At 36.7% G+C, this 17,599-nt stretch overlaps 2 protein-coding genes and 1 non-coding gene across 4 annotated transcripts; 2 read left to right on the forward strand and 1 right to left on the reverse strand.

The window, feature by feature from the left end:
* The first annotated feature begins 291 nt into the window (after positions 1-291).
* LOC125219334 lies at positions 292-2,168 on the forward strand. 2 transcript variants are annotated; one of them, XM_048121283.1, is made up of 7 exons: positions 292-463; positions 549-639; positions 1,064-1,147; positions 1,246-1,285; positions 1,487-1,555; positions 1,628-1,737; positions 1,820-1,957. In XM_048121283.1, the coding sequence occupies exons 1-7, from the start codon at positions 331-333 to the stop codon at positions 1,824-1,826; spliced, it is 534 nt and encodes a 177-aa protein (XP_047977240.1). In that variant the 5' UTR covers positions 292-330; the 3' UTR covers positions 1,827-1,957. The 2 variants fall into 2 exon arrangements, with proteins under 2 accessions (XP_047977240.1, XP_047977239.1); XM_048121282.1 differs by having other exon boundaries at positions 304-463; positions 1,830-2,168.
* An 8,729-nt stretch (positions 2,169-10,897) lies between these two features.
* Positions 10,898-13,580, reverse strand: LOC125218642 (protein SMAX1-LIKE 3-like). The gene is made up of 2 exons (XM_048120360.1): positions 12,116-13,580; positions 10,898-12,028 (listed from the first exon to the last, which is right to left on the reverse strand). Exons 1-2 carry the CDS (start codon positions 13,469-13,471, stop codon positions 11,057-11,059), a joined length of 2,328 nt encoding a protein of 775 aa, XP_047976317.1. The 5' UTR covers positions 13,472-13,580; the 3' UTR covers positions 10,898-11,056.
* A 3,148-nt stretch (positions 13,581-16,728) lies between these two features.
* On the forward strand, positions 16,729-16,801 carry TRNAR-ACG. Its single transcript has one exon. It is a non-coding gene; the product is annotated as a tRNA-Arg (tRNA).
* The last annotated feature ends 798 nt before the right edge of the window (positions 16,802-17,599 follow it).

Below are 17,599 nucleotides of genomic sequence, written 5' to 3' on the forward strand. Positions count from 1 at the left end.
TATGATTCTCATCTCTATTCTATTTATTTGCTTAGTACGATGGAACGAACGAGACAATGAAATGAAAATATAAGGGAAATGCAAAACAATTATAATTTCATTCCTATCATAGTCTATTCCATCCTATGAAGAAGAGTCTAGACGTTGAGCCGGAAAAGTTTTTAAGTACATTTGGTTACTAACAAATGAAAAGAAAATCTTGATACTCCGTATTTACTACTCCTAAAAACGGTTAGATGTTGAAATGTTATTAATATCTTGACTAAAGGGATGAAGCTTGTATAAGTAAGGTGAGATGCAATTTCCCATATAAAAAAAGGGTGTGTCCAAATGGCCAGGAACTTGCCACGTGGCAGTAGTAGAACCCTGGAGATGGTTGGTCTTCATCATCATCCTAAAGCTCCAAGCAAATTCTTTCTTGTCGCATCGTATTCTCAATTCAACATGGGCCAAAATCCACAAGGTAGCAAACCAAGTCGTTTTTTGCTGTCTAAAGTTTATTTTTCCATTTTAATCTCTATCTGTGTGTGTGTGTGTGTGTGGTGAAGAGGGCGTAACGGATCAAGTGAGGAAGGAAGTTATTGAGGAGAAACCATCAAAATCTGTTTCGGCAGATATACTCCCTCGTATTCTCAATTTGTGAGTAACTTTTTTTTTTGTCTATGCTTAAATGATTTTTGAGTCCTCCTATCTTATGCCACGTATGCTGACGACTGAACTATAGTAGCTTCATACTCAGATTGTTAAGTAACATTAGAAACAAGATTGAATAAGTGTGTAAGGATCATATGCAATTTGTTACCGGGTTTAATTGCGCCCTTTTGTATGACACAAGATTGGTGGCCATAATTGAGCCTTTGGTTGTGAATACTTACCAGACTTTTCTATCAATAAGAAGAAACCAAATAAGTGGTATAATGATGATGCACATAACTTATCACTCTGTATTGAAACTTTTTTGTTTAGGTTGATTAATGCTTTTTAGTTAGTTAATGAATGAAGTGATGGGCAGCCAGCTACATACATTCTTGTTCTTGATTGAGTTTGGTCTGAATTATTCCAGATACGCATCCCGTGCAACGCCTAAAGATTTTGAAATTTATGCACCTAATGCAACCTTCGAAGACCCCCTTATGCGAGCACACGGGTAACCTTTATTACTCAATCAACCTCGTACGCTATATACGTTTCTTTCCTATTTCATCAATGAATCTCCAAGAAGCTTGTCTGTTTGTTGCATTGTAGGGTCAAGCAGATTAAATCAGCATTCTACTCTCTTTCCAAGGTTGTACTCTATCTTCTTCGCACTTAGTTTCAAATTAGTCGAACGCCACATTTTAGTCTTGCCTACCTAATATATGATTCTCCAAATTGAAAAATTGGCAGCACAAATGAATTGGACCAAGTCCTTGCTATAGCTATCTTCCTCTTTCTCATTTGAATGCCAATTAATAGGTGCTGAAATCTATGCTTCATGTTGCTTCAGATCTTCAGTGAGTCGAGAATTGTGGACTACACTATCACAGAGAAGGAGACTTCACCCGGAAAGACAGAGGTAGAAAGAAACAAAATACATACTAAATCAACCTTTTTAGTGATATTAATGTTGATTAAGTTTGGGATGCAGATACTAATAGACAACAACCAGTATTACAAGTTCTTGGGTAGAGACATAAATATGATATCCCTCATCAAGCTGGACACAGAGGATGGCAAAGTTGTTGCTCATCAAGATCGGTACGCATATATTTGTTTTTATATTAATTAAGAACTTAATTTGTGACATGTAATGCCATGGGATAAAACTTGCCTGACTAAGGGTGTGACAGGTGGGACAAGAAGCCATTGTGGGACCGAGAGACGGTTAAGGCACCGCTCGTGGGCCATGTCATCGAGGCGACACGACGAGCGTCCATGCTGGCAACTCATGCTCTAATGAGGTTCGGGAAAGATCCATGATCTACCTAATTTAACTAAGCATACACTTGGGATTCTCTGTTTCTGAGCAATTCTGCTGCATTGATACACCACCTAGAATTGATGATAAATACATAATCTTGTGAAATTTTCTTCTCTCAAAAAGCTAAAAGTATTCTGTATGATATTTGATGATATTTGCTCAGTTTCACTGCTAGAGACAGTGTAAAGTGTGGAGTAGTTTTTTTAAATCTTAAGTTTTCCTTATGCATGGGATTAATTGGTTCCTTATACTTGTGTATATATGGAATGCACATGCCTCTTTCTCTATCTCTCTACCCCACATCCCATCTTCTCCTGCTGGACAAGCTAGAATGACCAAACAATCATTGGGAACAGTATCATCAAACTACATCCCAAATCCCACAAAGATAAATTTGAAAAAGAATTAAAAAAAGAAAAAGGGGAAAAAAACATTCTTGATACCTTTTATGTGTTTGAAATACTCTTTTTTGACCAGAAGGTCATCAGCCCTACCTTGATCAGGAACATATGGATTGTTTCTTTATCCTTTTCTTTAAGCTTTTATCCACAAAAATGTATAGTAATGGTGATATGATTTGTGGGATCCAAGGCATTCATCATTGTTTGTGAGTTTATACTAGATTACATGAAAGATTCAAAGTATATAATGGGGTAATTGATGGATGGAAGGAGGGTTGGAGATCCGAGGCAACCCTTACTTTCATGCAAAAATCACTTGCAATAGAAAGAAAAGGGAAAAGCTTTATGAAAGCATTAGATGGTGACCCTATTTAAAAGAACCATTTCTCACTTTTCTTTTCCTAAATAAAGACTGCAAAAGATCAATGTGTGGAAACTTTGTCTCCATGCTAATGCTACTCCCCACCCCTTTTGTCACACATACAAAAGCTACACACACATAGATATACCTCTTTTGAGATGCATAATGATGAAGTGAGTGTTCAAAGCCAAAATATCTTACTTTTAATTTTATCAAAGAACTTATAGGCTTATAAGTTTTTCAAATATGGTTTGAAGGGGAAAGAGAGAGTTGGAAGATAAGTTAGCATGAAGAATGAAAAAAAAGTTGGAGAAAGTGTGTGGAAGATGGTTGCATTAAAAGAAAATATTAAATCTTGGAAAAGGTATATTTAGTGGTGCCTTTTACTTTTCTTGGGATTTTCCATATTGATAATCATTTCTAGATTATATGTTAACAAATCTTTGCTTTTCTATTTGAACGGCTACTTGTGATTATAATTTAATCATATCTACAAAAGATCATATTTCAATCATTGTTTTAGATACCATATGTGATATGTACACACACCCCTCACATGCTCTTTTATATCTACTACTATTTTTTTGCTCCTAATACTAAAATTCGTTCGTAGTATTACTTGTTCAATTTTTATACTCTTTATTTACCGCCTTGAGCTCTACCATGGGAATTCCCCAAATATTTTTGTGTTAATTGTATAAAAAATTACAAATTTTAATTAAATTTTGATTCATCCTACACCATTTAAAAGTTAAATGACAAATTATGAAATTTTAAAAATTTGCAATTGTTCCACAATAAACTTTTTTATGACAAATGCTAAATTGACATATTTGTGTAAAATTTTAGGTATTATTTATTTTTAACAATAAATAGTAATAAACTTAATTTTATTTAAATTCAATTAAACTGAAAAATTAAAGAATATTATGTACATGTACAATTATCTTTTCTATTTAGAAAAGGTTTTTATATTTTATTCCACAAATCTTACTTAAACAAGCAGACGTTGGATAATTTAGGAATATTGGATAATTTCGGGTGTAAAAGTATCAAATATTAGTTGTTCCACTAGTCATTTTGTAATGACAAAATTTAACACATTTAAACCCTTTTTACTTTATTTTCTCTTTATTTCACTCTCTCATTAACTATTTTTATTTTATTTTCACTTTCATTTATTTATTTTATTCTATATTCTATTTCATTTTCACCATATTAACTTACTAAGTATTTATTGATTATGTTCCACTATGATCAAGTTATTTATTTCTTTTCTTTTCTTTTATCTACTTTATTTTTTTCTCTATTTTAACTATTTAATACTCATTTTCCTAATTTGATTTGTCCCAACCAAAATTGACTAATTACTAAAATTAAAAACACATTTATCTCTACTTTGTTCCTTATCTCCATTAAATATAAAATAAAATTGCATAAAATATCGTGTCACCTAAGAAAGGGGTCATCTTCCTGAGACGGAAGAATTACTAATTTTTTTCTAAATTCGTTCTTAAAAGAGGATTTCACTTACCATGTTGGACACAGAGAGTGCTATTCAATAAAAAGTAGTATTGATTAACAAATAAAATAATAAAGGGAAAAACTATTTAAATGTTAACAAAACCAATTATAAGTTAAGATTGATTAATGAATACACGAATAAATTTGAGTTAGTATTTCTGTGTCTCGAAATATTGATGATATGTGAGTCAGTGCATAACCAATAATGGGAGCAAAGCTCGAGGTCATGTCGGCTGATGACATACACAAGCGCCAATCACCTCCAATAATTTATGAAAGTTGGATTTTGAGAGGAATCTAGTTCCTACATTATTTGCTACTACTAATATTAATTATTGACTACTTAAGTAAAAGGAAATTAGTGTCCGATAATGATTGATTATGATATTTGGCCACATTTAAAACAGACAAATCACAAGCACCACAACTGATTGACTGAATGAAGGGACTTTCTTCAAAACAATGAAACTATATTGATAGAAATATGAAAGATAATATGACATGAGGTACTCCCTCCGTTCCCTTATAGTTGAGGTGAAACTTTTCGGTATGGTATTTAAGAAATGAATGTTGAGTGTGTTAAATAAATAGATAAAAAAGTAAGAAAGAGAAAAAGGTAGAGAGAATAAAGTAAAAAGTAAAAAAAGTAGAGAGAATAAAATAAGAGAGGGTAAAGTAAGAAAGAGAAAAAAGTTATCATATATAAAAATGACTCAACTATGAGGAAACTTTCTGAAAAAATGACTCAACTATGAGGGAATGGAACAATTAGACGACAACTACACAATATCGCCGAAAAGATTTTGCATTAATTGGAGCTTATTTTTATTTTTTTATTTTTGTTTCTGGTATCGAGTAATTAAATCATACTACTATGTATCCCTATCTTTGTCGTATTATATTTGGAAATGCAAATTATTTAAATTTAATGATAGTCATGTTTTATTAAATTTTATGAGACTTATATAACTGGCGTGACACTTTCTAGCTGGATTTACGAAATTAGAGCTAGAAAAACCCATACTACTATGATACTATCACATTTTCAGATTTAAAATAGATCCTATTTATTGTATGAGAATATTAATACTACAAATTCTATAATGGTAAGTTCAATACAGACAATGTATTTTATTCATACATAATAAAACAAATTCCAAACATATACTATACGATATGAACTTCAAATATTTGAATCACGCAATAGCTAGCCCCTGCCTAAAAGAAGAAGAAATATTTTGTAGAAAGGATAAATTAAAGAAAAAGAAGAAAGTTCGATGGCCCCCACGCTTTTTTTTTTTGTGTGTAAATATTTTCGATAAAAGTATTACCATGATCGATGTTCATCATTTGAACTGATTAGGACCTCTTTTGTTGGTTCTAAAAATAAAAGTTTAGGGTTCATCATCTTCTTTAATTTTGTTTACTCCAAAGTAGAGATGCTCTTTAATTTTTGTGACTCAAAGATCGAATTCTAGCACTAATTTCAATATTGGTACCATTTTAAGTGTGAACTTAAAAAAACAACACTATATGAAAGCAATAAATTAAATTGTGACTTTCTTCTTTATCTTTATTATTGAAAAAGGGATATTATTACCTTTTATTTACGTCGTTGGCACCCTTTCACAAATTATGGCGGTTTTTTCTACTTCTTCGTTTAAATAGAGACTTAAGTTACTTAAAATATCAAAGTGAGCTTTCGCCAAATATTTTTAAGTAGATTATAGTATTTTTTTTGAGGTACTAGAAAAGTAGATTTCATAGATTGGGTACTAAGAGCATCTCCAATAGCGGCTAGCCCACCAGCTAGTCGATTCGCGGCGCTAGCCGGTCGGCTAGCCGAACTACTGGAACCAGCGAGAAATTAGGCGAGCGCACGCCGATTTCTAGGCGCTGGCCGATGCGTTGGCCGCCATTGCAGGCTGGCGATCGGCCAGTGCAATTTTTTATTTTTTTATTTTAATTTTTTTTGAAACACTATATATTCGCGATTTTCACGTCATTTTCATTTGCACCACTTGTTTTAACGAGTTTTCTCTCTATCTAAATTTCTGTACAAGAGCAACAACGCGAAATGAGTAATGCGGGTGGTAGTAGTGGCGGTAGTGGTGGGGATGTTGAGGAGTACGAACGGCGAATGAACGAGGCATTGGAGGCCTACATGAACCGCGAGATAGAGGGGTACATGCAAAGGGCCTTGCAGCCGGCGATACCTCGCCCTCGACCCGTTGTCCACCGCCGAACAGTGATTGATCGGGATCACGTAGCTGCACATCAACGGCTATATGACGACTACTTCTCAGAAAACCCGCGGTTTGGGGCCAACCTGTTTAGGCGGCGTTTTAGAATGTGCAGGGAGCTGTTTATGGGTATCGTTGACGCTTTGGAGCAGCGATATCTGTGTTTCCGCTTCGGGCACGATGCGGCCGGCAGACCCGGCCACACCCCTATTCAAAAGTGCACGGTGGCAATCAGGCAGTTGGCCTACGGAGGCGCGGCAGACATGTAGGATGAGTACCTCCACATCGGTGAGACGACTGCCCTGGAATGTCTGATGTTTTTCTGTCTAGGGCGTGATTGAAATATTCCGTGATCGGTACCTTCGAAGCCCTACCCCCAAGAATGTCGGGATCTGATGCAGATGCACGGGGAGCAGCATGGGTTCCCCGGGATGTTAGGCAAAGATAGATTGTATGCATTGGGAGTGGAAGAACTGTCCGACTGCCTGGAAGGGGGCCTACACGACCGGCTACAAGGGAAAGAATCCCACGATGATCCTCGAGGCCATAGCTGATTACCGGCTGAGGATCTCGCATGCGTATTTTGGGGTAGCCGGGTCGACCAACGACCTAAACGTCCTCAACTTGTCGTCCCTTTTCAACAAGCAGTGTCAGAGCATCGGTCCGACAGTCAGTTTTGTGGCCAACGGCAACCGGCATGATATGGGCTACTACTTGGCGGATGAGATATACCCTAGATGGCCCGTCTTTGTGAAGACGATCAGGCACGCAAATGATGACAGGAAGACCTACTTTGCCGAACGGCAGGAGTCGGCGCGCAAGGACGTGGAGCGCGCATTTGGTGTGCTCCAGTCTCGATGGGCGGCAATTAAGAGTCCAACGCGTTTGTGGGGTGTCGGCTACATTGCTGATATAATGTATGCCCTGTATTATCATGCACAACATGATCGTCGAAGACGAAGGCGTACAACCGACTAATTGGGTCATTGACGATACGATGCAGTCGGTCCAAGCCACGGAATGGCCACTCCTAACGTACGACGTGGGGTACCTCACGATGAAGCCGGCCGCCTCCAGGCACATGCCGACATGCGCCAAGTGGATGCTCATATTCAACTCCAAAAGGATTTAATTGAAGAGTTGTGAGCACGGAAGACTGCACGACGATAGTTTTTTTCTTTATTATGTAATTTTTTTTAATGAATATAATTTTTTTAAAATGAAATTAATATGTCTCGTAAATTTAATTCCGTAAATTTAGTTATTTTTGAATTATTTTTATTGCGGCTAGCCTGTGGCTAGCCTTAGGCTAGCCTATTTGCTTAAAATGATGATGTGCCAGGTGGAATTTTAGTGCTGATGATGTGGCAGGGAGAGAGTGTAACATCCCGGAATTTAGAACCCTAATTTTAGAACCCTAAAATTTATTATTGATGACGTGGAAGATGTGAATTATTTGATAAGTGAATTTATTGCATGAGTTTCTTTGACCGAGAAGTTTGAAAGGTCAAATTCGTTGACTATGTGATGTGACATGTGATTTATTGAATTATGAGATTATGTGGTGAATTATTTGTCTAAGGGTGAGTGAGAATATTAGAGAAAATTTCCATAAATACTAGCCACCTAATTGTTGAGAATTTCGAACCCTTGGACTTTTGGAGAGGGAATTCTATTTTTTCCGGATTTAATTTAATTCTTGGGATATTTATCAAAATTAAATCCAAGACCCAATTATTTCCCTATTTCTTAATGGGAAAAATCTAGCCTTAATAAAATAAGGATGATTTTCGAAAATCACCTAGCTTTGGGAAGGAGGAATTTATTTTATTTTATTTGATTCCTTACTTGATTTCCTTCCATACCTAGAATTTAATTATTCTACTAAATCTGTCCATACCTCAAGAGATCTTGCCTTATCTTATTGTAGTCAATATTTAAACTCCATGCCTTATTTAAAAAGGCATAGGGGACGCCTATTTCAACCCCAATAGAGAGAATTCTTATTTTTATTTTGCTCCGTGATATTTTATTCTACTCCGTAAAATATACCAAAATAAAATCTTGGCTAAATAAATAGCCTAATTTTCGAAAACTAGGAGATTTGCCCTAGGATCTATTTTTGTTAATTCTTCTTCCCTACTTCACAATATTTATTTATTTAATGTGGAGAATAATGTGGAGAATAAGATCTTACCAAATATTCTATTATTTACCTAAAGATTTTATTTGACTCTATAAATAAGGAGCCAAAAACCTAACCCTAGCCATTACAAATTTTCGCCCCCTACCCTAATTTTCGCCCCTCTCATCTTTTCCATACTCTCTCAATTTTCTTTTACTTTACTCCATTAATCCTTCATCCTTTGAGAAGAAATTGAAGTTTAATCCGAGGATTTTGAAAAACTGAGTTTAATACTTTGTTTCTACCGATCGTTTTTCTCTAAAGAGGTATTTTGTTTATGAGTTCTTCTTATTCTTTTTTTTCTCCTTCTTTTTCTTCTTCTAACCGATTAATCGGTCTTCTTGAACCCTCATGCATCTTGGTTGAGTGAAAGAGGGATAAAAGGGATATGGGAATATGATACATGTGCGTGTGGTGCGTGTGTGTGTGTGACGTGTGTGTGTGTGTGTCGAGTATGTGTGTGTGTTGTGTTGTACGGTGTGTGTTTGATGGCTAAATATTCTTGTGTGATAAACATGATCTTGATTGATTAGTAATGATAAGATAAATCGATGGGAAAAGGGAAAAATAATGAGACATGCATGAGTAAGAGTAGTATTGAACCTAATTTGTGATATGTGCCTATGTGATTAAAAGGTGAAACTTTGGTTGCGAAGCCGGATAACGGAAAAGCGAAACTACTTGAAAACTAAGCAGTCGAGGTGGGCTTTACTCTAAAAACTCTCTTTTACTTTATCAAAATATTGTTTGGTGTTAGAAGGGTGGTTTAACTGTTATGTCATGCCTATGTCTGTTTTATTGTGATATTGTGCGTCCGATGCCTAGTTTGTGAGTTTGCTCCATTGGGTTAGGGCTATGGATATGTTTATACGAATTCGGGTCTGAGTATGGGCTGCAAGCCCTACCAGGCTGTGTACACGATGGGATCGGGAGCCGTCCTTGCTAGTCGGCCGGTCTCGTGGGAGTAAAGTGTGGCCACACTTTCGTCGCACCATGGAATGATTATGATTGTTGATTTTGTTGAGGAAAATGGGGAGTTATTTTGACTGGCCAGTCTATGAAATATATTTTTGTGATACTCGTGATATTTCTTTTATAACTGCTTAAAACTCGAGTTCACTTGGTAAGGGTGGCATAACTCATAAAATGTTTTGGCAATGAGCTCACTGAGTATTTCAAAATACTCAGCCCTGCATGTGTTTTCCTTATGTGCAGGTTGAACGATGACGAGCGGTGGCGGGTGTTGAGCATGATAACTAATTAATATGGATATGTTGAACTTCAAGCGTAGTTGTGTCTTCATACATAGCTATTCTTTCTCTTGGTCGCCTTCCGCTGAATTTTGATACACTTTAGAATTTGTTTTGGAATATTTGCATCTTGCCTTCGGTTTGAGGCCTTAGCCTTTTCTTGTGATTTTGTCTTGGATATTATGTCGTACTCTCAAGATGGTTGATCTTCATTTATGATACTGTCTTTTTCTTTTAAACTTCTAGGTTAAGTAGTTGCTTTAAATGCTCTGATGGTTCCTTTATTAATTTGGCCAACATTCTTTAAATGAAACCCTAGCCTATGTTCACTTCTTTGGAGTCCGTTTGGGTAGCAGCCGCCGCATTTATTGTACCCTAGGAGGGCGGGCTGTTACAGAGAGAGTGGCTAGCCTATCTCCAATCTATCTCCATTGGAGATGCTCTAAATATTGAAGTTTAAGCTTGTATTCTCATGCCAAAATGTTCCAAGAATGATAGCCAACATTTTTAAGAATTATATAGGGACTACAAAAAAATTTTAAACAAAATTAGGACATCTAATGTCTACATCTATCATTTTAGTCGATCCATGATTAAAATTTCATTTTTTTCCCATTTTTAGTAAGTGGGGCATACTCTCACTCAATCACTACAATAACATTTTATTATAGGAGTATATAAAAGTGAGACTCGCAAGTGACTAATTTTTTTAACCCACCTTTCGGCACATTCTTAAAATTCGCACCGAGTCAAAGTGAGACGGACAAATGGGAATATGGGACAGTAAGTATTATGCGTGTTAGAGAATTTAGTGATATTCAAGGGAGTACTATTTTTTATAAGTAAGTAACAAAATTGTTTTACAATTTTGTATGTGAAATAAAAGCATATATAAATGTGCCATATTTAAAAAGCATATATGAGGAGATGCAATCGAAATAATTGGTTGATCGTTCGGGAATAAATAGCCAGGTTCAAAGAAAGAAGTAGTGCACATCTTAATTTTTAGTAATATATAGCTAATCAACATTACAATTTGAACTTCTTTACCCTCAACCCCATATGTGAAAGATCAACTAGTAAAAACATTCAGTAACAAAAATACAACAAAAAAATCACCCCCTCAGCTAATTTACAATATTTGGATAGTGAACAGCACTTGCATGTCAACCAAATCCACAATCCTCCCATCTTCCGTCGCAATATTCAAATCCAACGCTCCACATTGCTCTTGCTCATCATCTCTCTCTCTCTCACCGGTAGAAGAATGCGCCGCCGCCGCACAGCTGAATACGACGATAGCATCCTTGAGCGGCAAAAACTCACCCTCAACCAAAACGCCGCCGTCTCGCATAGCTCGCTCGAACCCTTTCACACTGCCGTAATCCATCTCATCTACATCTTCCACGTACAACACCTGCCTCGGATTGTCGCCAACCGCTTCGGCAAATCTGTCGTACACGCTCCCTCCATGCTCGTCTCTCCCCCTCTTCTCGCCGCTCGCCACCTCCTCCGTCGTCGAATCGTCTCTCTTCGACGAGAAGCGGCTGATTCCGAAGGCGACAAAGTCGTCTTCGGATCCGAACACCACCTTAGCGATCTCCTTCGCCATCAGCTCCTTGCCGCTGTCGTCGCCTCCTAGGAAACCTAACCAGCTCTCTCTCCTGCCCTCGCCTTTCTTCGTCGTCCCCGACCGGCAACGAAGGATCGCCGTCGCGATTTCCGGAACGATGTGCTTCTGCCATTGCACTTTCTTCTCTAATGCAGCTGTGAGAATGCTGAGATTTTCCGAATTTAGCTCGTCGAATTTGTTAAGAAGCTTCATATCTTCGCTTGCTTCGCTCGAGGAAGCTGAATTGGGGCTGGAATTAGGGTTTGATAGGAGTTCCGGTTTCACGGCCGTTGGTGGCTTGGAAACCTCAGCCTCGCAATCCAATATCCCCGGCCAGTTGAGAAGGTTCCGCTTCTTGTGATCGGTTGAGGTGGATGAGGAGGGAGACGACGATGATAGATTCATCACTTTTTCGAGAAAATGGGGTTTCTTGTGAACTGAGCTGCATATTTTGTTCCATTTCTTGCAAAGATCCTTTACTTTCTCAGATTCCTATAGTATCATCAGGAGGATTATTCTATATTCCAAAAGCTACTTCAACTAAATAATAGTAGTAATTGAAAAAAGTAGAAATCTAACCTGATTGAAACTAATTAATTCCTTTCTCTTCTCATCCTTGTACTGCTGGAGCCATGACGGCAGCGTTGAACTCGCGTCCTCGCCGCCGCTGCTGATCACAGCTTGCGCCTCTTTCTTAAAACTGTCTGCGCAATCCCAGCAGCAAACCAAGTGCTTCTTCATTTCATCGTCGACGTTGCTTGTTCGATCATGCACGCCACCGTCAAGGCTGAGACCGAGAGCCAAGGAGGTGGTTTGGAGCGGCAGCGTGAGGGGATGAAGCGACCATAGCGTCTGAAGCGAAGGGCGGCCGGCCGTGCACTTGGCGTAGGTCTGAAAAGTGGCGACTCCCATCAGCCAGAGACGGTCTCCGCCGCTTCCACAGACCAACCTGCTGAGCTCCATGATCATGTACTCCACGGGGCTGTAGAACACGTTGCTCCTCGCGTCGTACTTGCACCAGAAGTCGGACACCCAGTCGAGATCGCCGAGATACAGAACCACTCCTCTCCCGACGTACGACTTCACCAGCGACCTCAGCTCCCCCAGCTTCGTTTCAAACTCCTCCTTTGAAATGTCTCCAAGGGTGAGAAGAGGCACGCTGATGAACTGCACCGTCCTCATCTCCTGCGGCACCTCCCTCCTCTCGAACTTCTCCATCACCTTCCTCACCACGCCCTCCCCCGCCTCCACGCTCTCCCCCACCACCACCACGTTCCTCGTCCTCTTGCTCGACATCGCCTCCACCACACCCGCCACATCCCCCCCGCTCTCAGCCCGGAACTGGCTCAGATTCGCGGGAGGGAGCAAGATTTTTGTTGATTGAGTAGTATTAGTATGAGTAGCGGCGATGGGAGGGGGAGGTTGGGAGGAGGACTTGTGGTGCTCAACGTTGGACTTGACCTGAGTGCTGGAGAAGCCGGCCTCGCGCATGACTCTGCTGACGCTGGGGTCGTCGAGGATGGAGATTACAAGCTGCTCCATCTCCACTTTGAGGGCTAAGATGGGCTGCTGCTGGTTCTCGATGGAGCCGCGGCGCTGGTGGGCCTGGGCGCGCTTGAAGGCCGCCACCAGGGCGTTGGAGAGGGACGGGAGGTGGGAGTGGGGCCCCAGGACCGGGGCTGAGGCCGAGTTCGGGAGGCGGTTCAGCGCCACATTGAAGCACAGCTCGAGGGCCTTGCACTGCAATGGATGGGAGTGGGATTGGAGGCAAGCCCGCTTCAGAAGCCCCCCCGGAGATGCCAGCATGGCGCTCGCCACGTGGAGGGGGCTCACTTGAGCGTGGCCGCGCCGCCTGGCTAGGCTCACCGCTTGCTTCACGATGGCCGTGGCTTCAACTGTTAGAGAATGGTGAAGGGTGTAACCTCCGCTTCTCATTTTTATCTATTATGACTGATCTTTAAATGGCAATATGTTGTTGCAATTTTTTTGATAATTTTGTTGTGTGTGTGAAGAAGAAGGAGAAGAAGAATGTTGTGATTTTGGAATGGGAGGAAGTGATGAGGATATATGTGGCTTCCAAGTCTATGGTTTTAATAAGGGTGATAAAGGGGTACGTGAATTGGGTTTGTGCCTTTCTTGTTATTGTTGGTTTTGTATGTATGCTAAAGTTTTTTTATTTTTAAAGAGCAAATAAATGTTAGTGTAAAAAGTGGAGGCCATGTGAGGCAAAGATAACTTGTCTCTCTAGCTTTTTTTCTCTTTGTAAGGGATAAAGGTGGCCTTGATGAACAATATATATATATATATATATACCATCAAGTTAGACTGCATATCTTTTGAGGAAAGTAAGAACAAATATTTGACGCAGAAATAATGAATTAATTACAAGGTCACTTGAGATCATTCAATTTAATTTTCTTGAAACAAAATTACGGTTAATTACTTGATGAGTAATGAGGAGTGAAGAGCAATACAAAACTTCAGTTGTAGTAGGAATTATATGAATCGGGACTTAGCCTTAAAAAGAGAAAAAAGGAAAAGAAAAGAAGTGTTAAAGAGAGAGTCACAAGAGACTGAAAAGAGAGAAGACTGTCTGTCTCTTTGAAGGGATTGGGAAGTGTGTGTGTGTGTGTTGGTGGTGAGGCCATCGAGCTTATTACGATCGTCTTTCTTAAAGAGGCCAAAGAATAAAGCAATCTCAATATTGATTGATGGAATAAAGGATCAAAAAGGTTTCAAACTTCTCTTTTTTTCCATTTTTTATTTGCATGAAATCCAAATTTTAGACCGTCTTCCAGAAGAATATATAGTTCCCATGCATTTTATCCATTTATAATTTTGTCTAGCTCGCCATTTCATGACTTTGATTTCTTAATTGTTAATGTACGGAACATGAGATGATTTTTATTTTATTTCTTTAATAACGTTCGTAACAATACAAAAGGTTACAAGTGTAAGATTGTTTACTGGATCAAGATTTTAGATGATAAAACGATACAAGCATACATTTAATTGAAACTCGTGTATGAGGTGTGATCAATTGCTAACTTTCTTAAGTTGCTAACTTGTTAACTAATCAACGCAGTGTATTAAAAATGTTAATACAATGACATTAAAAAGTCAACACATAATTTTGTTGAACTTTAATATAATGTGTTGATATTATGTATTGATATTTTAATATCATCGTGTTGACATTTTTAATACACAACATTGATAAGTTAGCAGAGTTAGCAATTTAAATAGTTAGCAATACAACGCACCCCACTCGTGTATAGAGTTAGATTTGTAACATTACCAATCCACATTTGCAAATAATTAAAAAAAAAATTGTATGAATTTCATTAATATTTTAGAGCATAGATAACTGAAATAAAAAATTTTACATGGTTAAAAAAACTACGGCTTTAAACCTAGAGCCCAAATCTATCTCGAACTTTTAGGAAACAAATGTGCTTTTGTAGTTGAGCCTTTGTGGGATTTATTTGTGGGCATCTGAATTGGGCTCAGCTTAATTGAAATAAGAACCTTGCCACATGTTATGTGATAGTCCAAGTACTTGTGACCCATTACTTATTCGAGATTTCACCGATAACCTTCAAGTGGCACTCCACGGGGGTTGAGAGCTTGAGCCATCGGTGAAATAACCATACACACATGTGAAAGTATAAATTTCTAAAATGAATAAATCAGATATAAAAATTTGTTTAATAAATGAGTTAAATTTATTACTCCAGACATACTAAAAGCAAAAATGAATTATTTTTATTGGGACATAATAAAAATAAGAGTGAACTACATAAATGGTACCTGATATTTATTTTATATCGTTTTTGATACCTTGTGACAAAAATAACCCTAGGTACCAAACATGTGATTTTTTTGTTATGGAGGATATTTTTGGAAATTTCAATTAAATAGTACCAAATATGTGATTATTTTTTCTTCCTTTCTTATTTCTCTTTTAGTTTCTTCTTCATTCTTTTTTCTTCATTTTCTTTTTTTTTTTTAGTATTTTATCTTTCTTTCTTCTCTCTTTTTTTATCCTTAGTTTATATTTCTTCTTCTTTCTTTTTTCTTTTATCTTCTTTTCTTCTTTTCTTTTAATTTTTTATACATACATCAATTGCATTCATAATATAAATCATGAACAAAATCTCTAATTAAATTAATTATTAAAAATAATTAAATCAATTGAATATTTTTTATTAAATTACTTTATACTCATTTTAAGATTGAAACACCTAACTAAAAATATTCAACTCTTTATATCATTATGAATACAATTCACAATTATTATTATTACATAATATTATATGATTCATCATTTATATAATTATACTATAACTATTTATTAATTACTACTAGTTTTTAGTATTATAACAATAATATTTCAATAATAATTAAATATAATTATAACTATAATTATAATTAATTATATTTGAATGATATTAAAAATAAATAAATAATTAATTTATATCAAAATAATAATATTAATATTAATTAATAATAATAGTATAAAGAGTGAGGAGAATGAGAGAAGATATTATAATATCACTTTTGGTACTAATTTTGTGTATACCTAAAATATCCTTTATGACATAAATAAGAAAATGTATTTTTTTGGAGGGCAATTTGGGAAGAAAATTGCATCAGGTACCAAAAATGTGATTTATAGATACTAAAAGCGATATAAAATAAAGATCAGGTACCATTTACGTGCGAAAGTGAAAGATCAAGTACCATTTATGTAGTTCACTCTAAAAAATAAAAGTAATTCATCCTTATTGGGATAGATGAAGTAGTACTTAATATGACCGTTTTCAAATGATACTCAAATAATTTTTATTTTTTTTAAATAACAACTAAGAAATGACGTATCTAAGCGTCACGCCCACACTTCGTCACACAACGGGGCGTGAGGAGGGTGTTGCATTGTGATGCCATAAGGGATAGTTATAAAAATGAAATGAAATTAATAATAAAAAGTTTAGATTTAAAATGAAAACAATAATATACTCATTTTTCTCGAAATTGGAAATATAGCGCGTATTTGAGAAATTTTGATTTTCCAATTTTAAAAATCCTAAACTCTGTATTTCGAATTTAAATATATCAAATTGATCAAATGAATTTTGGGTGAATCGGTATTTATAGTATGATAACTAGTAAGTTCAATAACCAACAACAAGGACTCTGTGGCCCAATGGATAAGGCGCTGGTCTACGGAACCAGAGATTCTGGGTTCGATCCCCAGCAGAGTCGTATTTGATATTTTGCACTACTGTATCGCATTGCACAATTTTTAATATAGAATCCATGGAATATAACATAGTTTATATTTTATTTATGTCACAGAAGAAATAGATAGGGCATCTTACATTTATTTACATATAATAATGAAAAATTGATAGATAATACATTTAATAAATTTTTTTATTCTTTTTAAGTGAAAAATACTCAAAATTAGTTGCAATCACAATGTACAATATAGCTCAAAGCCAGAATAAAAAAAAAACACGACTTCTAAATTATTATACTACTATAATTTAAAATAAAACTAAAATTAGTTAAGATTCAAGGGCATCCGTAGCAAGTCTCAGGGCGTGTCCAACTAGACGAAATGGCAGCGGGTTGCATTGTGGGTGGCAGGGAGGGACAGGCACCCCTACATCCAAGGAAAAAGGGAAAATACACTTGGACGCTCTTTTTTTTGGGGATTTATACATTATATCGGTAGTAATTTAAATCAAAACACATTTCCTGGCTTAGTGTAAATACGGTTCTCTCTAAATATTTATGTCCTTCTTGGTACGGTGGAATAGAATGGGGAATTGGAATGACATTCCTATCTCCATTCCATTCCTTTGCTTGGTAAATAGTATTTTTGTTAGGAATCACCTTTCTTTTGTAACGGCCATTCCATTCCACATGGGAATACCTATTCCATCCATTTAGCTAAGGAATTGCCATTCCATTCCATTCTATTTTCCTTTCTTCTTATTTCAAAATTTATCAAAATTATATAAATATTATATTTAAATTTAATATCATCACAATTTT

The sequence above is a fragment of the Salvia hispanica genome, chromosome 4 (genome assembly GCF_023119035.1).
Source record: "Salvia hispanica cultivar TCC Black 2014 chromosome 4, UniMelb_Shisp_WGS_1.0, whole genome shotgun sequence".
Classification (NCBI taxonomy): Eukaryota; Viridiplantae; Streptophyta; class Magnoliopsida; order Lamiales; family Lamiaceae; genus Salvia; species Salvia hispanica.